General features: G+C 34.5%; 1 protein-coding gene across 2 annotated transcripts in view; it reads right to left on the reverse strand.

The window, feature by feature from the left end:
• Positions 1-370: 370 nt before the first annotated feature.
• SCRG1 (stimulator of chondrogenesis 1) overlaps positions 371-20,767 on the reverse strand; it is a 151,990-nt gene continuing 131,593 nt past the window's right edge. For both annotated transcript variants that reach the window (XM_058550364.1, XM_058550365.1), the window contains exons 3-4: positions 2,986-3,241; positions 371-596 (exon numbers count right to left, since the gene is read on the reverse strand). In XM_058550364.1, the coding sequence (XP_058406347.1) occupies positions 542-596; positions 2,986-3,241 (311 nt within the window). In that variant the 3' untranslated portion in view covers positions 371-541. The remainder of the gene's footprint in view (positions 597-2,985; positions 3,242-20,767) is intronic.

Consider the following 20,767-nt stretch of genomic DNA (forward strand, 5'->3'; position numbering starts at 1 on the left):
GAAAAACAGGTTTAAGAATACTTTGAAAGCTTTTGTTGTTTTTTAAGAGGATAAATTGCAAATGTACTTAAAGTACTTGGCATACATAATAGACACTCAAATATTGGCTCCCTTTCCCCCTCTTACTAGAAAACTTCTAATTTCCCTTCCAAAAACCTCAATTTATATCTGATTCTTTCCATTAAGTATATATGATCAATAACTGTCAACTAAGAACTGAAAGTATTCTCAGTCTTTGAGCCAGGATTATAGCTATTCATCTGGGGACAGAGTTCTTTTACTGAGCATAGTGAATACCTTGTAGATGAAAATTTTCTAGCTATAATTTTTAAACCAGTGCCAACAATGTCCACAGAGAAAAGTTAAATTGAATTAATTTTTATTACTACTTATTTAACACAAGTTTACTTGTCCTAGACAAGTAAAAATTTATAGAATCTGTGCTTTATTGCACTACATGGAAACTAGAAATGCAGTTACACTGATATAGTGCAGTTTGTGGGAAATTAGGGATGGTGGTCTCCAGAATACATGAAGATTCTCAGTGATTGTTGCAAGGAATCACAAACGAGATCTTTGGTCCAAAGAAGACATCTCTGAAAGAAAGTACAACATAAGTTAAATACAGCTGAAAGTTATGATATATTTTAGTCTTTCCTGGGTTAAAAATTGTCAGTGATTTCCAGGATTTCAGATATGACTATTCTTTTTAGGTGAATAAATTACAAAAAGAATGAATGGGAGGACTTGCTACAGAAGCAACAAAGACCAAGAAGGTAATCAATTCTTCTACTTTCTCTCCATTTGCCATTGATATGCTATCGTTTATCCATAATGAAAAGGAAAGATTGAGTGATTTCAAAACATATAGTCATACAAAAAAATTTCATTTCTCTGATATGGGTAGGGATATGTCATGAAGTCTAAATCTACAGGTAAGAAACTAAGATTAAAAATTTCTTAGAAAGTCAGTAAATCAATTTCTAAGTTTTATAGAGAAAGGAGAAATGTTTAGCTACTCAACTCTGTTTTTTGAAAGATCACATCAGGTAATGCATAAAAATGTGTGGAATAATTTAAAATTGTATATGTGTGCAAGGTAGTGTTATGATTATGGCTCATTAGAAATATATTTAGCATGTCATGTACAACATGATAAATACAGTTAACATTGCTGTATGGTATATTTGAAAGTTGTTAAGAGAGTAGATCCTAAAAGTTCTCATCACAAGGAAACAAATTTATTTTGTTACTGTATGAGGTGATGGATATTAACTAAACTTATTATGGTAATCATTTCACAATATATGTATGTCAAGTCATTATGCTGTACACCTTAAACTTATACAGTGCTGTATGTCAATTAAATCTCAATAAAATTGAAAAAAATAGGATGGCAAATTAAGATTTGTGTTTACAGGCAGAAAAGAAAAAAAGAAATATGCTTAGCAAGGTAAGTCTGTTGCTACTGAGAAAATGATAACCCCAAATCAGATAGAAACTACTTTTGTATGTCCATACTTCTGTTCTCATCTATTAACACAGATAATCACAAAATTATATCATGAAATAAATACAAGTACATTTCAGTTAATTGGTTTCAAGTCCTACATTTAAAAAAAGCAAACATGGTATTTTAATAGTAGATGTCATTTCATTTATGTAGTAATCTGGGATAAATTAAGTCATTTTATGGAATCAGTTAACTCAAGTTCTTGTTATCATCATTTAATACAGTGATTCTCAAACTTTATCATGCATCAGAATCACCTAGAGGGTTTAAGCCATAATTGTTATGCCTCAGCTCCATTGTTCCTGATTTAGCTGGTCTGTTCTGGGGCCCAAGGATGGATGTGCATTTTTAACAAGAACTCAGGAGATATTGAAGGTTTTGTTCTGGTAACCATACTTTAAGAACCAACTGGCTTGATAGAAAAAATGTCTGGTCCAAATCAGAAGACCTGGGTTCTAGTCTTGGTGCTGATATTAACTAGTTATGTGGGATGGTGCTAGTCATTTTACCTCTCTATACCTTTCCTTGATAAGATGGTTATATCTGCCCTTTCTACCTCACAGATTTCTTAGAAAAATGAAAATATGATGACATATGTTGAAAGTAATTTGTAAAAGCTAATTTCAGTATGAAATAGCTAAGATCATAGTATTTGAAAGATTTGTCAGTAACTAGAGGAAAAAGATTTTAAAATCAAGTGCTAAAAATATTTATTGATTTATCTACCATTGTATTATACTTAAAATACATCTACTTTCCAAGTGAGTGGATAACTTCTATTTAGTTAATTTCTGGTTAACTCATACATAGAGCTAGAAAATTTTTCTTTGACCTTTACTGAAGTTTTCTGTCTAGTTAATTACTTGATCCTGTTCACTGGAATCTCGTATCTAAAGCCTTTTATTAGTTTTTCAAATTGGTTTAAGATGTCAACCTTGAAGGTGACTTAGCTACCAACAGGTTTTTTTTTTTTGTGGTTAAAATCAGATAGGAGGGCTGCCCCGTGGCTTAGCGGTTGAGTGCACGCGCTCCGCTGCTGGCGGCCTGGGTTCAGGTTCCGGGCGCGCACCAACGCACGGCTTCTCCGGCCATGCTGGGGCCGTGTCCCACACGCAGCAACTAGAGGGATGTGCAGCTATGACATGCAGCTATCTACTGGGGCTTTGGGGGAAAAAATAAATAAATAATATTATAAAAAAAAATCAGATAGGAAATTTAGAATTTAATAGATTGGAGTGTTATTAATTTCCTGGATTTAATTTAGTTTTACTAAAATCTGCCAAACTCTGTTTCTTAAATGAAAACATTCAGTCCATACACGATGGTGATGATTCTAGAAAATAGCTGAGATTTGAACAGGATTTTACTAAAAATGGTGATTAATTTCAGCAAACTCATTATGAAGGTGTCTTTAAAAAAAGTTGTAATGCATACATTTCATAGCAATATGTTTTGTGATTGCATTTCCTTACTTTGGGCAGCAGAGCAGTTCACTGAAGTTGCAGTAACAGATCATTTCACATCCCTTCCCATCCCAGAAATGGTCCTGGACGTTTACATCCATCTTTGTCAGGTCAGCTACTCCTTCTGGAAGGTTGTGACAGTTGCGATCTTTTAGTATCTTTCTGTAGCAAGAGAGGCGATTTGCAGGCATGGCTTGAACTCCTAGCAGCAAAGTTAGCCCAACGGTGACAGCAAGCGCTATAAATTTCATTTTGGCTTTTGGCCCTGAGATAGAAGAAAAACCAAAATGTGTCAGTGTTTTTGTTTTAAGATGGAATTCATCTGAACATAAAGTTCTATAGCATTCTCATAAACCTTGGCTAGAGAGAATGGGAGTTGAGCTTTTCTGCTCTTCTCTTTGAATGTGTTTCTCAAAGGGTAGTTTTATGACCATCTACAATAAAAATCACTTAGAATATTGTTAAAAATCAAATGCCTGGGCTCCACAAAGAAATATTGAATGACAAATGCTGGGAAGAGGGGGGCGGGTATGGTAAAAGCCACAATCTGCATTTTTAAGTACCCAAAGTTGTACATTCAGTAGAGAAAAACTGCTTTTTAAGGTGGTAAAACTCATAAATTTCTAGAACAAATACCATCAGTGAGTACAGTGGTTCTTGACTTCGCATATCTTAACAACATTGTCAGAGAACCTGGGTCCCACTCTGACAAAAACGAAAAAGCCTATTTATCCTGATATTGAAAGATGATATTCTATAGATACATTTATAATTCAGTTAAGTTTTTAAAAACTTCCAGAACTATTTTTGGGGTCCATTTTTGTTGCAAAGTTTTAGTAATGTTGTGAACTTTTATCCCACATGGATTACTTCATCTTAGCCTCAGTTGAAAACAGAGGCTTGAATTCCCCCTAATAAATATCTAGCCTGTTCTTAAACACTTACCACGATGGGGAACTCATTATTGACTAAGTCTACATATTCCACTGATATAGTTCTAACATTTCCATTACTGTAAAGTATTTTTCTGTAGTTTCCACCCAGCAGTCCTAGTTTGAACTCTTGGGATCATACCAAACAAGTCTAATTCCTCTTCTAGGAGATAAATCTTCAAGTACACTATTTGCATACAACTATGGAATATTCATCATCTATTAAATCAGGCTTCTCTGGCTTCCGTGTTAAACATGAAAACAATGGAGGCTATTGTAGTAAAGGAAAATTAGCAAAATAGTGGAGGAACTAGAATCAGAATCCACAGTCATTCAGATTTCATCTTGTTGACAGGTGCCAACGTGTCTTTCCTACCATGGAATATCAAAAAGAGGGGAAGACAGATATCCTATATTGTAATTTGAAAGAAAACAATATTGTTGAAAGGAAATTTTAGTATGAAGTTTTCAGTGATTAGATACATCTCAAAGGTGAATTATTTTAGGTAAGAATAGATTTTTAGAAAAGACAGTTATTTTAGAGCAGTTTTTGGTTTACAATAAAATTGAGAGGAAGGTACTGATTTCCCATATATCCCCTGCCCTCACACACACCTAGCATCAGGCTTGATCAATATCACTCACCAGAATGGTACATTTTTTACCAAGGATGAACCTACATTGACATATCGTAATCATCCAGAGTCTGTAGTTTACCTTAGGGTTCACACTTTGTGTTATATATAGTCTATGGGTTGGACGAATGTATAATGACATATATCCATCATTATAATATCATACAGAGTATTTTCAGTGCCTTAAAAATCCTCTGTGCTCTGCCTATATAACTCTCCTCACCGCCCCCCGTAACCACTGATCATTTTTATTGTCTGTATAGTTTTGCCTTTTCCAGAATGTCCAATTCCAGTTGGAATCATACATTATGCAGGCTTTTCAGATTGGCTTCTTTAACTTAGTAATATGCATTTAAGGTTCCTCCATGTCTTTTCATGGCTTGATAGAGCTATCTTTCTTTTTTGGCACTGAATAATATTCCATTGTCTGAATGTATGGCAGTTTATTTATCCATTTACCTACTGAAGGACATCTTGGTTGCTTCCAAGTTTTTGTAGTTATGAATAAAGCTACTATAAACATTCTTGTGCAGGTTTTTAACTCCTGTGAGTAAATACCAAGGAGCATGATTGCTGGATTATATGGTAAGAGTATGCTTAGTTTTGTAAGAAACCACCAGACCGTCTTTCACAGTGACTATACCATTTTGCATTCCCACCAGCAATGTGTGAGAGTTCCTGTTATGCCACATTCTCACCAGCATTTGGTGTTGTCAGTGTTCTGGATTTTGGCCATTCTGATAGGTATGTAGTAGTCTCTCATTGTTGTTTTAATTTGCATTTTCTTGATGACATATGATGTGGAGCATCTTTTCATATGCTTATTTGCCATCTGTGAATCTTCTTTGGTGAGGTGCTTGTTAAGGTCTTTGGCCCATTTTATTATCAGGTTCTTTGCTTACTGTTGAATTTTAAGGGTTCTTTGTATATTTTGGATAACAGTCCTTTGGCGGATGTGTCTTTTGCAAATGTTTTCTCCCAGATGTAGCTTGTCTTCTAATTCTCTTGATATTTTCTTTCACAGAGCAAAAGTTTTTAATTTTAATGAAGTTTAGCTTATCAATGATTTCTGTCATGGATCATGTCTTTGGTGTTATATCTAAAAAGACATCACCATACCCAAGGTCATCTAGGTTTTCTTCTATGTTATCTTCTAGGAGTTTTAGAATTTTGCATTTTACTTTTAGGTCTATGATCCATTTTGAGTTAATTTTTTGTGAAGTGTGTAAAGTTTTTGTTTAGATTAATTTTGCTGCACATGAATGTCCAGTTGTTCCAGCACCATTTGTTGAAGAGACCGTCTTTGCCCATTGTGTTGCTTTTGCTCCTTTGTCAAAGATTAGTTGACTACATGTATTAGATTCTATCTGAGCTCTCTATTCTGTTCCATTGATCTATTTGTCTATTCTTTCATCAATACCACACTGTCTTGATTACTGTAGCCTTATAGTAAATCTTATTTTATTTTATTTTCCCCCCAAAGCCCCCCAGTAGATAGTTGTATGTCATAGCTGCACATCCTTCTAGTTGCTGTATGTGGGACGCGGCCTCAGCATGGCCCGAGAGGTGGTGTGTCAGTGCGCGCCCGGGATCCGAACCCGGGCCGCCAGCAGCAGAGCGCACGCACTTAACCACTAAGCCACAGGGCCGGCCCGCCTTATAGTAAATCTTAAAGTCAGGTAGTATCAGTCCTCCAACTTTGTTATTCTCTTTCAATATCATGTTGACTATTCTGGGTCTTTTGCCTCTCCATATATTTTCACAGTTTCTCAATATCCACAAAATAACTTGCTGGAATTTTCATTAGAATCGCATTGAATCTATAGATCATGTTGGGAAGAACTAACATCTTGACGATATTGAGTCTTCCTATCCATGAGTGTGGAATATTTCTCTATTTATTTAGTTCTTCTTTGATTTCTATTCAACAGAGTTTTATAGTTTTTCTCATATAGATCTTGTTGTATACATTTTGTTAGATTTATACCTAAATATTTAATTTTTGAGGGTGCTAATAATGTAAATGGTATTTTGTTTTTAATTTCAAATTCCACTTATTTATTTTTGGTATATAGAAAAGCAATTGACTTTTGTATATTGACCTTGTATCCTGCAATTTTGCTATAATCACTTATTAGTTCCATGAGTTTTTTGTTGATTCTGTCAGATTTGATACATAGACAGCATGTCATCTGCCAATAACGACAGTTTTATCTCTTCCTTTCCAATCTATATATCTTTTATTTCCTTTTCTTGCCTTATTGCATTAGCAAGGACTTCCAGTATGATGCTAAAAAGGGGTTATGAGAGGGGACATCCTTACCTTGTACCTGATCTTAGTGGGAAAGCTTTGAGTTTCTCACTGTTAAGTATGATGTTAGCTGTAGGGTTTTTTAGATAGTCTTTATGAAGTTGAGGAAGTTCCCCTCTATTTCTAGTTTACTGAGAGTTTCTACCATACTTGAGTATTGGATTTTATCAAATGTTTTTTCTGCATCTCTTGATATGATCATGTGATTTTTCTTTTTTGGTTTGTTGATGTGATGTATTACATTAATTGATTTTCAAATGTTGAACAGCCCTGTATACCTGGGATAAATTCCACTTGATCACAATGTATCATTCTTTTTATAGTTGTTTGGATTCAATTTGCTAGTATTTTGTTGAGGATTTTTGCATCTATGTTTATGAGAGATATTGGTCTGTAGTTCTCTTTTCTTGTTATGTCTTTGTCTGGTTTTGGTATTAGGGTAATGCTGGCCTCATAGAATGCATTAGAAAGTATTCCCTATGCTTCTATCCTTTGAAAGAGATTGTAGAAATTGGTATACTTTCCTCCTTAAACATTTGGTAGAATTCACCAGGGAACCCATCTGGGCCTAGTGCTTTCTGTTTTGGGAGGTTATTAATTACTGATCTAATTTCTTTAGTAGATATAGACCTATTCAGATCATCTGTTTCTTCTTGTGTGAATTTTGGCAGATTGCATCTTTCCAGGAATTGGTCTATTTCATCTAGGTTATCAAATTTGTGAGCATAGAGTTGTTCGTAGTATTACTTTATTATGCTTTTAATTTCCATGGGATCTGTAGCGATGTTCCTCTTTCCTTCCTGATATTAGTAACTTTGTGTCATCTCTTTTTTTTCTTAGTTAGCTTGGCCAGAGGCTTATCAATTTTATATATCTTTTCAAAGAACTAGCTTTTGGTTTCATTGATTTTCTCTATTGATTTCTTGTTTTCAATTTCATTGATTTCTGCTCTAAATTCTTATTATTTCTTTTCTTCTGCTTACTTTGGAGCAAATTTAATTTGCTCTTCTAGTTTCCTAAGGTGGAAACCTAGATGATTGATTTTAGATCTTTCTTCTTTTCTAATATATGCATTCAATGCATTCATGAATTTCCCTCTAAGTATTGCTTTGACTACATCCCACAAATTTTGATGTTTTAATTTTAAGTTATTTAAGTTATTAAGTTTTAAGTTATTAAGTTATGATGTTTAATTTTAAGTTCAAAATATTTTAAAATTTCTGTTGAGATTTCTTCTTTGACACATATTATTTAGAAGTGTTTTGTTTAATCTCCATGTATTTTGGGATTTTCCAGTTATCTTTCTGTTATTAATTTCTAGTTTAATTCTATTGTGGTCTGAGAGCAGACATTGTATGATTTCTATTCTTTTAAAGTAGTTAAGGTGTATTTTATGGCCCGGAATGTGGTCCATCTTGGTCACTGTTGCAAGTGAGTTGAGAAAAATGTGTATATTTTACCGTTTTTGGGTGAAGTAGTCTATGGAATTCAATTATATCCAGCTGATTGATGGTATTTTTGTGTTTAACCATGTCCTTACTAATTTTCTGTCTGCAGGATCTGTCCATTTCTGAGAGGTATTGATGTTTCCAACCATGATAGTGGATTCATCTACTTTTCCTTACAGTTCTATCCGTTTTTACCTTATGTCATTTGACACTCTACAAATACCCATTAAGAATTGTTATGTCTTCTTGGAGAATTGACCCCTTTATCATTACATAATACCCTTTTTTATTCATGATAACTTTTCTTATTTAATGTCTGTTCTGTCTGAAATTAATATAGTGACTCCTGCTTTCTTTTGGTTAGTGATAGCATGGTATATTTTTCTCTGTTCATTTACTTTTGATCCATATGTGTATTTATATTTAAAGTGAATTTCTTGTAGACAACATATAGTTGGGTCATATTTTTTGATCCACTCTGACAATCTCTGTCTTTTAATTGGTGCATTTAGACCATTGGTATTCAAAGTGATTATTGATATAGTTGGATTAATATCTACTATATTTGTTATTGTTTTCTATTTGTTGCCCTTGTTCTTTGTTTCTGTTTTTCTCTTCCATTCTTTTTCTGGTTTTAACTTAGCATTTTATATGATTTCATTTTCTCTCCCTTCTTAACATACCCATTATACTTTTTTTTTGCCTTTTTTATTAGTTGCCCAAGTTTGCAATATACATTATAACTAATCCAAGTCTACTTTCAAATAATATTATCCCATTTCACAGATAATGTGAGTACCTTATAATAACAAAATAAATCCTAATTCTATCCTCCCATTCCTTGTATTATTGCTGTCATTCATAAGTATACATAAGCATATATATCTATACATCTATATCTATATATATACACAAGCAGACATGATTGAATACATCGTTGCTACTATTGTTTTGAACAAACTGTTACCTGTTAGATCAATTGAGAATAAGAAAAATTAAAGTTTTTATTTTACTTTCACTTATTCCTTCTTTGATGCTCTTCCTTTATGTAGATCCAAGTTTCTGACCTATATTATTTTCCTTCTCTTGAAAGAACTTTTAACATTTCTTGCAAGGACAGTTTACTGGCAACAAATTCTGTCAATTTTTGTTTGTCTGAGTAAGTCTTTATCTCTCCTTTACTTTTGAAGAACAGTTTTGCAGAGTACAGAATTCTAAGCTGGTGATTCTTTTCTCTTAACACTTTAAATATTTCACTTCACTCTCTTTTTGCTTGCATGGTTTCTGAGGAGAAGTTGAATATAATTCTTGTCTTTGTTCCTCTATACGTATTTTTTTTCCTCTGGCTTCTGTCAGGACTTTATCTTTGATTTTCTGTAATTTAGAAATTATATGCCTATGTATAGGTTTTTTGGCATATATTCTGCTTGGTGTTCTCTGAACTTTCTGGATCTGTGGTTTGGTGTCTGACATTAATTTGGGTAAAATGTCAGTCATAATTGCTTCAAATATTTCTTCTGTTTCTTTCTCTTTTTCTTCTCTTTCTGGTAGTCCCATAATGTATGTGTTACACCTTTTATAGTTGTCCCACAGTGTATAGTAGTTGGATATTCTGTTCTGTTTTTTTCAGTTTTTGTTCTCTTTGATTTTCAGTTTTTGAGGATTCTATTGGTATATCCCCTAGCTCAAAGGTTCTTTTCTCAGCTGTGTCCATTTACTAACAAGCCCATCAAAGGCAATCTTCATTTCTGTTACAGTGCTGTTTTTATATCTAGCATTTCTTTTTGGTTCTTTCTTAGGATTTCCATCTCTCTGGTTACATTGCCCATCTGCTCTTGCCTGCTGACTACTTTATCCATTAGAGTGCTTAACATGTTAATTATAGTTGTTTTAAATTCCTGGCCTGATAATTCCAATATCCCTTCCATGTTTGTTTCTGATGCTTGCTTTATCTCTTTGTCTTTTGGTATACCTTGTAAATTATTCTTGATAGCCAGATATGATGTACTGAGTAAAAGGAACTGCTGTAAATAGGGCTTTAGTAATGTGGTGGTTAGGTGTGAAGGGAGGGGAAGCATTTTATAGTCCTATAATTAGGTCTCAGTCTTTTAGTGAGCGTATGCTTCTGGGCTGTGAACTTCGCAAGTGTTACTTAGTTCTTTTCTCCCACTTTAAGTGGGATAGTATGGCTAGAGTAGGCTCGCATTGAATATTTCCCTTCCTCCAGATCAGTTAGGCTCTGATAATACCCAGGCAGGTCAGGGTCTGGTTAACTAGTTTCCTCTGAGGGCAGGCCTTGTTAAGAAGAACAGAGTGCTCTGGTGTATTTCAAAATGTACCTTTTTCCCTCCCCCTGCCAGAATCTTGAGGGGATTTTTCTCTGATATTCACTGTGTGTACCTGGTCAAGCTACTCAGGTAAATCTCACAATATTTTGGGGGACCTCCTATGATTGGGTTCCCTTGGAGTTTTCAACTTTCAGAGTTGTCCACACTGACCCTACAGCAGTTCGTGAATTATGGTTCAGGTTTTCCTCCCTGGGTCCTGGTTGCTGTGGCAGTTTCTACTAGTGAGTCTCTGCTCTGGTCAGCCTCAGCTCCCTGTATTTGCCTGTCTGTCTCTCCAATCTTGAGGGCAGTGGTTTGCTCTGTGTCCTCCCTTCTCTGACAGATCCAAGAACAGTTGTTGATTTTTCAGTCTGCTCAACTATTTTCCTGTCGTTAAAATGAGTAGTGATTTCCAATCTCCTTACATGCGAAACCAGAAGTCCATTAATGGAGTTTTGAATAAGCACACTCACTGCTTTTTGTCAGTTTAAAAGCTAAAAATATTCTTTATACTCTGAAAGAGTTTCTGATTTTATTTTATATTCTAATTTGAATTAGTCATTTTTGGCTTTACTTATATATTTTCTTAAAATTATAAATAGAGATCTTCCTCAACTTACAATGGGGTTATGTCCTGATAAACCCATTGTAAGTTGAAAATATTCTATGTCGAAAATTCGTTTAATACACCTAATCTACCGAACATCATAGCTTAGCCTAGCCTTCCTTAAACATGCTCAGAACATTTACATTAGCTTACAGTTGGGCAAAATCATCTAACACAAAGCCTGTTTTATAATAAAGTATTGAATATCTCATGTAATTTATTAAATACTGTACTGAAAGTGAAAAACAAAATGGTTGTCTGGATACAGAATTGTTGTAAGTATATGGGTTGTTTACCCTCGTGAACATGTGGCTGACTGAGAGCTGCAGCTTGCTGCCACTGCCCAGCATCATGAGAGAGTATTGTACCACATCTTGCTAGCCCGGGAAAAGATCAAAGTTCAAAGTACAGTTTCTACCGAATGCATATTTCTTTCACATCATTGTAAAGTCGAAAAATTGTAAGTCGAACTATCGTAAGTCAAAGACCATCTGTATTCAATTTAATTTCTACCTCCAAATATTAGTGAAAGAAAAGACAAAAATAAGATCTATTTCACTTTATATTTTTTCAGATTTGATGGAGCAAGACATTACAGTGTTGTATTACACCACAATCTAGTATATATAGAAAAATACCTTCCAATAGGCCTTTTGCAGATCGTAGCTTAAGTTTCATATTTTTAACACTATAATTCTCTGAAGTGCTCTAGTTCTCAATTACTTCTAATTAGGGCCTTCTTTATACCCATAAGATAAGTGACGTTAAAAAAAGGAAGTGCTACATTTCCTGACATTTTTTCAGGTTAATCTTCAAAGAAGGGTAATTAAACCTCCTGTTCATTGAGCATTTACTATATGGCAGGAATCACCATAACCACTAAGCTTCAAAAAACATATTGAGGTATAGGACAGAACTACACTATACAGGCAAAGTTTTTAAAAACAGCTTTATTGAGATAAAGATGACATATAATAAAGTGCAAATATTTAAAGTATACAGTTTGATAAGCTTTGGCCTGTGTATATTCCCATGAAAGCATAACTACAATCAAGATAGTGAACATATCTGTCATCCCTGAGTTTCTTCATTGCCTTTTGTAATCCATCCCTCTTACTCCTCCCTGCCCCCCACTCCCATCCAGACAACCACTGATCTGCTTTCTGTCACCAGAGATTAATTTGCATTTTCTAGAATTTCATATAAATGAAATCATAGAATATGTACTCTTTTTATCTGGCTTCTTTCACTCAGCATACTTATTTTAAGATTTATACATGTCCATTGCATGTATCTATAGCTGACTTCTTTTTATTGCTGAGAAGTATTGCATTATGTATGCTATTAATTGTTTATCCATTCATCTGTTGATGGATATTTGAGTTGTTAAAACAACTCAAAATAGTTTTAGGCTATTGCACATCAAGCGGTTATGAACACTACTGTACAAGTCTTTTTAAGATCATTGCTTTTACTACTCTTGAGCAAATACCTAGGAGTGGAATAGCTAGGTCAAATGATAGGTGTATTCTTTACTTTTTAGGAAATTGCCAAGTTGTTTTTCCAAAGTGGTTGTACCATTTATAATTTCCACCAGCAGTGTGTGAGAGTTCCAGTTTGTCCACATCCTATCCAATACTTGGTATGGTCAGTCTTTTAAGTTTTTGGCCATTCTAATAGGTGTCTCATTGTGGTTTTGTATTGCATTTCCTTAATGATTAATGGTGTTGAGCCTCTTTCATGTGCTTATTTGTCATCCATGTATCTTTCTGGGTGAACTGTTTGTTCAAATCTTTTGCCCATTTAAAAAAATTGGGCTTGTTTTCTTGAGTTTTGAGAGTTCTTTATGTATTCTGGATACAAGTTCTTTATCAGATATATGCTTCCCAAACTTTTACTCTTCATCTATGGCTTCTCTTTTCACTTTCTTAACAGTGGTTTTAAAAGAGCAACAGTTCTTGAAATTGATGAAATCCAAAGTATCAATTTTTTTGTGTGTGGAATGTGCTTTTGGTATCACTTCTAAGAAATCATTGCCTTACCCAAGGTCACAAAGCTTTTCTCTTATGTTTTCTTCTGCAAGTTTTGTAGTTTTAGGTTCATCTTTGTCAAATACCAGTTTTCAATGTAAGTGTGGGCCTATTTTTAGACTCTCTCTTCTTTTCCATTGATTTATTTGTTTATCTTTATGCCAATACTACAGTTTTGATTTAACTGTTGCTTTATAATACTTCTTGGAATCAGGTGGAATTAGCTCTGAAACTTTGTTCTGCTTTTACAAAGTTGTTTTTGCAATTCTAGGTCTTTTGCATTTTTTGTATGAATTTTATTATCAGCTTGTCACTTTCCACAGAAAAATCCTACTGGAATTTTGATTGAGATTGCATTGAATCTATAGATAAATTTGGGAGTACTGGCATCTTAATAATATTGGATCTTCTGACCTCTGAACGTATTTTTCAATACTTTTATTTTTACTTATTTGTGGCTTTATACTTTAAATGTGTTTCTTATAGGCAGTCTATAGATTGGTCTTATTTTTTAATTCAACCTGACAATTTCTGCCTTTTAAGTGGAATGTTTAGACCATTTACATTTAATGTGATTATTGACATGGTTGAGTTTAAATCTGTCATCTTGCAATTTGTTTTCTATTTGGCCCATCCGTTCTTTGTTCCTTTTCCCTCTTTTTATGTGCTCTTTTAGATTAATTGAAATTTTTAAATAATTCCATTTTACCTCCTTTGTTGGCTCATAAGCTGTAATTCTTCATTTTATTTTAGTGGTTGCTTTAACGTTTATGGTATATATCTTGAACTTATTGTTGTCTCTCTTAAAATGATATTATGCCACTTTACAATTGTATACTTCCATTTCTCTCCTCCCATCCTTTATGCTATTGTTGTTATCATTTTACCTATGTATATGCTATAAACCCAAAAATGTATTAATTTTATTTTCGTTTAAATATCTTATAGATTTAAATAATGAGAAAAAAATCTTATACATTAAACCATGGAGTTTCCATTTCCAGTGCTCTTCATTCCTCTGTGTAGATCTGTATTTCCATCCAGTATCATTTTCCCTATTCCTGAAAGATGTCCTTTAACATTCTTATAGTGTAAGTTTCCTGGTGATGAATTCTTTAAGATTTTGTATGTCTAAAAATGTCTTTATTTCACCTTTGTTTTTGAACAAAGGTTATAGTATAATAGGTTATAATATGATAGGTTATAGCATGTTAGATTGACAGTTTTTTTCTTTCAGCACCTTAAGTACGTATCTGTTTTAATGTCCTTTGCTAATTCTAACATTTGTATCGGTTCTGGGTTGGTTTCAATTGCTTGATTATTCTAGTTATGAGTTATGTTTTCTTGCTTCTTTACATGCCTCATAATCTTTGTTTGGATGTCAGACATTTTAAACTTTGCTTTATTGGGTGCTGGATATTTTTGTATTCTTATAAATTTTCTTGTGCTTTGTTCTGGGATGCAACTAAGTTACTTGGAAACAGTTTGATCCCTTCAGGTCTTGCTTTTATGGTTTGTTAGGTAGTTCCAGAGCAGTACTCAGTCTGGGGCTAATTATTCCTCACTACTGAGGCAATTCCTTCCTGAGTATTCTACCCAATGCCTCATGAATTATGAGTTTTTTCAATCTGTCTCTGTGAGTATTCCTGGCCTTTTGTGAGTGCTAGGCCCTCTGTTCTCTAATCCTTTCAGATATTTTCCCCCTGACCTTGGATAGTTTCCTCATTTGCATGCACTATTTAGTTTTCTGCTGAACACATGTGTGGGGCCCTCTGCAGACCTCCAGAGTTCTCTCTCCCTGTATCTCTCTTCTCTCTGGTACTCTGTTCTGTGAACTCTAGCTGTCTTGGTCTCTCCAACTCTCAGCTCCATTTCCTCAGCTCAGGACCTGGACTCCATCTGGGTTCCCTCTCCTTGTTTTGCAGCCTAGAAACTTTCTCAAGGCAGTGGACTGGGGGAAATTGTAGGGCTCACTTCATTTGTTTCCCATCTCTCAGGGATCAGTGTTCTTCCTTGCTTGAAATCCGGTGTTTTGACAAAGGTTGTTTAATATGTTTTGTCTGTTTTTTTGTTGTTGTTTCAAGGGAATGGGTAAATCTGGTTCTTGTTACTCCATTTTGGGCAGAAGCAAAGCTTTTTATATCACTGTTAGTATTTGTAGCTACTTTGGAGGAATATGAAGGACAGATACCCAAATCTTACAGATTCTAAAAATGAGCTGTGTAGTACTCTGGTAATTTTAATACTTGAGCCAAATTCTGAGAACTATGTTTCTCCTTTCTTCTACTCTTTCTTTCCCAAATTGAACTATAATTCCTTTGACTCACACCTCTTGGATAGGGTAAGTAGTTACTGGGTCCCAAAATACAACAAATAAGACCCATTATGGTTTGCATAAGAAGTCATTTATTCAGGCTGCCCTTCCACTTCTGGAATGATGCTTGTATATTTTTTTCTAGATGAAATAGGCTGCTGAAATATAGCCTGGAATCATTCTTTTATCTTCAGGCCCAAATCTTCATATACTTTCTCAGGTGACTTAGAATCCCTCTGCCCACACCAAGACCAAACCAGCAAGGATATTCAGGAGAAGAGCAGCCAATACTGGGAAAGTGAGGAAGTCAGAGAATAGCACTGATGTAGGACTCACTGATAAAGTAATTAAGTAATTATATGAGAGAGAGGAAAACAGTAGCAAGCTGGTTTAATTTGGTTCAACTTAACAAATGTTTTTTAGTGTTTCTTTTATGCCAGGCACTGTCCCAGGTACCAGGAATACCAAAGGAATTAAGGAAAATATCAATAACTAAACATATCCTCTTCCAATAACTTCAATTTCTTCGAGTAAATGTTAAAGTCATTGCAATGGCCTCCATGTGCAATGTGGCTCCCCATTACCTCGCTGAAATCATCTACTCTTCCCCTTGTCCATTCTGTTCCACCTATTCCTCAAAAATACCAGACGCCTTCTTGCCTTAGGGCCTTTTCACTGGTTTTCCTCTGCTCTGCCACCGGATATCTATCTGCATGTCTAACCCCCTCACCCGCTTCAAGTCTTTGCTCACCGTGCTCCTCAATAAGACCTACCGTACTGTCCTATTTAAACTTGTATCTCCCCTCACATATGTTCAATCTGCCTTACTTGCTCTACTTCTCCATGGCATTTAAAATCCTCTAAATTATTATAAAATATTCTTATTATGTCTCCCCAAACTCAAATGTAATATCCAGGAAGGCAGGATTTTCCCTGATGGATAGCCCAAGCATCTGAAACTGTGCCTGGCATGTTAGTGAAAGAATAAATAATATATCCTAATTTCTAGATACTTAGAGTTAGGAAAGGAGGAGTTTCTCAGATTGCTAAACTCAATATCTAGTTGCAGAGAACTACTGTATTTATTACTGGAAGAGGTTAGTAAGCTGTCAGATCCTTAAATTTGCATGTTATCAGGTACTATTGTTTTAACTTAATTGTATTTACTTTTTTCTAAATAGTCTGACTTTAAAATGTACTTCCCAATTTGTTTTGTTTTCCTTTTTTTTTTTTTTTGGTCAAAACTAGCATTTATTCTGATCAACTAGCTCGTACTTGACTTAAAAATATATATTTGTATGTGTGTGTACATTTATCAGAAGATTCAATAACAACAAACATCACCTGCCTTTTCTCTAAACTCTCTCACCAGACTCCTCTTTATTAAAAGGTTGGGTGTAGGGGGAGGTATGGGGAGACAGTTGTAAACTTTAAAAATTCTTTTGCCTAATGTGTTTGAAGAATTCTTTTATTATTTTAGGTCTTTGGCATTTTTCATATCTTTTATAGCTTTGATCTTCCTAGTCTTCTACTATCCAATTATGTTGTTCTTATTTTTGGTAAGCTAGCTTAATTTTTTGTCTAATTTTTGTGGCTGTTGGATAAAGTCATGCATTTAGCCAACTTGGACTCTTATTTCCCTTCTTATATTTCCTGCATATAGGTAGTGTGTTCCTAAGCTCATTTCATTACTATTAACTGTGTAAGCTTTCTTTCCATTAGGTGGTTCCAATGAGAGCCATAAACCTGATTGGATATTTTTTTAAGAAAATACTTTTTCTCAAAAAATTGTAAAATACTCAGTGAAAAACATGGAAAATACAGAAAAGCATAGATAGAATAAAATTCAACTAGAGTTTCAATGTAGAGAGAACTGTTGTTAACATTTTGCTGTGTTTCTTTTTGGTGTGCATAGATGTGGGTGTTAAGAAGGAGAAATTGAGATAGTCAGGGACAGAACACTGAGAAACTCTCACATGTCTGTACTGGGTGGAAGATAAGTCAGAGAAAAGTTATAAACCAATGAAAGATATGGAGAAGGAAGTACAGGGTTGTAAAGTAATGAGCAAAGGGGGAAGAACGAGTGAGTGGAAGGCTGAGGCATGTTTGACAAACTCACGTCAAAGACCGGCATTAACTAGGTTTATTCCTCGGAGTGTCTCCACTACACTCTGCTATGTGAAAGCAGATGAGCAATGAAAATAAATAAATAAAAAAGATATATAAAATAAATAAATAAGTAGAAGCAGATGAATTCAAAATTCATATACCAGCGCTCCCTGGCCTCTTTTATACTCCCCATGTCTCTGATTATATACATGATATCACCACTCAGACAGTGATATTTAATATTATTAAAGTAGAATATTGCCAGATAAAAATGGGATACATAGTTAAATTTGAATTTCATATAAACAATGGATAATTTTTAGTATAACTATGTAACAAATATTATATAGTTCCTACTACTTGAGTTAACTTTGATAATTTATATTTTGTTAGAAAACAGCCCATATCACCCATTAAAAAATATTGCAATAAAGATGTTTAGAGTATTTCCTTATAATTCCTCCTCCATTAGGGTCTTTCTATATGCTACCCTCTCTGCCAGAAATCCTCTTTATTTGGCTGGCTTCTTCTCAACTTTCAGGTCTCAGTTTAAATGTTATTTCTTCAAAGGCCTTCCCTGACCAGCCAATCTAAAGTAGTTTCAACCTGATTCTTTCATAGTGCCCTCTTCTTTTTCCTAATGATATTTATCATAATTTAAATTACGTATTTGTGAGTTTACTCATTTTATGTCTATCATTCCCATTAGATGGAAAGCTCCATGAGGACGGTCTGTTTTGTTCACCACCACATACCCAATGGCTAATACAATGCTTGGCCCCTATTTGTAGAATTAAATGAATGATTCTCTGAAAAGACTTTTTTTTTATCCTGAGCAAGAGCCTACAGAGGTGTCATGTTATCTAAAAGACTGTGAACTTCTTAGGGCTAATCCTAAGACCTTCGTTCTGTTTTCCTCCACATGTATCACTTATTACTAATGAGCTAGCCAGACCATCAGACCAGTCATCTCTTCAATCCTATATATGTGCTTTGCCTTATTGTTCCCTCTCACCTCTTCCCTTTATATTAATTTCTGATCATCCATTAAGGACGAACCTCAAACTCATCTCTTCTAAGAATCCTTCCCTGATCCAGCCCATTTCACGCTAACAATTCCCTTGCTCTATATTCCCATAGCACTTATATATACTACAGGAACTATGAATTTGACTAAATAATGTTTTGTCATTGTCAGCATTTTTCATGAACCAGTTAAACATATGGAGAATATGGCTACAGTTGGGAGTAGGAAATTCACTGTAAGCCATTTAGCCATTTAGTAAATTGATCATTCTGTGAATTTACCTAGAACCAGGAAGGAAGATCTGGAAAGATCATAAAGGGCCTTATAGGACATGATAAGGAGTTTAGATTTTATTAGGTATATTGGGAAACCATGTCCAAATTTTTGGACAAGTTAAGTTTGAGATGCCTATTAGACATCCAAATGAAGATGTTGAGTAGGCAGTTGAATATGAGTCTGGAGGTCAGGGCTGGAAATATAAATTTGAGAGTCATCAGGATATTTATTGATAGTATTTATAGTTCTGGGACTGGCAGGGTAGTGAGTGTAGATTGAGAAGAGAAGAGACAAAGAACTGAGGCCTGGGGTGAGCCAATATTCAGAGGACTGGACGAGGAGATGCCAGCATCATGAGGCCAAGGACTGTGACTTCTACTTCTTTTGCGTCTCTCAGAGTGCCTGCTTCAATGCTGGGCTCACAGTAAGTGTTCAAAAAATATTCACTGAAGGAATGAACAAATAAATTGCTGGAAAAGTAAGTGGGTATGTTGCCATACCATCCACCTCTTCTGACTATATCCATGCCAGAGCATAAAATAGTGTTTCTGTCACGGTCTCAGTTACATACTATGATGGAAAGTTCCACACTTGGCAAGCACTTACTGGTAGTTTTTTTTTTTTTTTTTAACACTTTATAAATTACATGTTTGAACTGAAATCTTCTCTTCTTCCTTTACTTAAGTGCAGATAAATAGCTTTAACTATTATTTAGTAAGTGGAAAAATATCTGAACAGTATGTTCCTGTGATACACTGGTTTGTTTTTTCATTAAAAGACACCAACCTTAATCCTTGGCAATCCATCAAGACCATATATTTTCAAGTGCCAAGAAGAGTGAAATGACTTTGGCCAATCTGAAGCAAATTGCTCTATTTTTTTTTTTCTCTTTCGTTTGAAGTACATGTACTTAAAATTCCTCCTGGAGTACATCCAAATTACAAAAGAAAACAAAGCTAAAAACTGAATATCTGAAGGAATAAGCAAGAGATCCTTAGAAAGTTATCCATTGGTTTTTTTGGATTCAATTTTATGTAATGAACATTGTTCTAATGTTGTCTGGTACCATTTATATCCCAATAGTGGCATAATTTTTAAAAGATCAATGCAGAGGATACAGAATTATGAGCAAGATGTTTCCGATTAAGAAATAGATCATTGCCACTATCATATAGGTAGGGAATTGCAAATTTTGATTGTGTGGGGGTATTTGGCACCAGCAAGCTTTGAATGGTTGGAATTAAATGGAGACTTAAAAAGAAAAATTATCCCATTTAATGGCTAAAACTAACAGGGCTATGTAGTTTAAATGTTCAGACATTTATGGTGCAATGCTCATACTGGCAGCTGATGTCAGTTCTGGGAACTGGTATTAAAAGCAGTGGAATGAAACAGAGTTGATGAATTAGACAGAAAGGGCAGTCCGTTTTCAGATTTCTTTCATAACTTAGCAAGAGAGAAGTAAAGGCTGCAAAAGCAAATGAAAATTCCAGCCCAGAATTTGACACTTAAAATATCAAAATTATAGTTGAAAGAGTTTAAAACTGCTGTCCAGCTTGTGGTGTTTCCCACTCATCTTTCTTGGAAGATGCAAGTCGCTGTTATTTTTTAAATTCTCTGTTTTTCTTAACTGTGTTAGAAGAGGTTTTGTGTTAGAATGACTGAGTCCTGAAGTGAAACTTCTCAAAGCGTATGTTAAAATAACAGAAGTGTATTGAAAACATCTTTAAAACAGACATGATCAGCCCAAATACTCAAATGACCTTCATCAGTGG

Source organism: Diceros bicornis, chromosome 11 (assembly GCF_020826845.1).
Source record: "Diceros bicornis minor isolate mBicDic1 chromosome 11, mDicBic1.mat.cur, whole genome shotgun sequence".
NCBI lineage: Eukaryota > Metazoa > Chordata > Mammalia > Perissodactyla > Rhinocerotidae > Diceros > Diceros bicornis.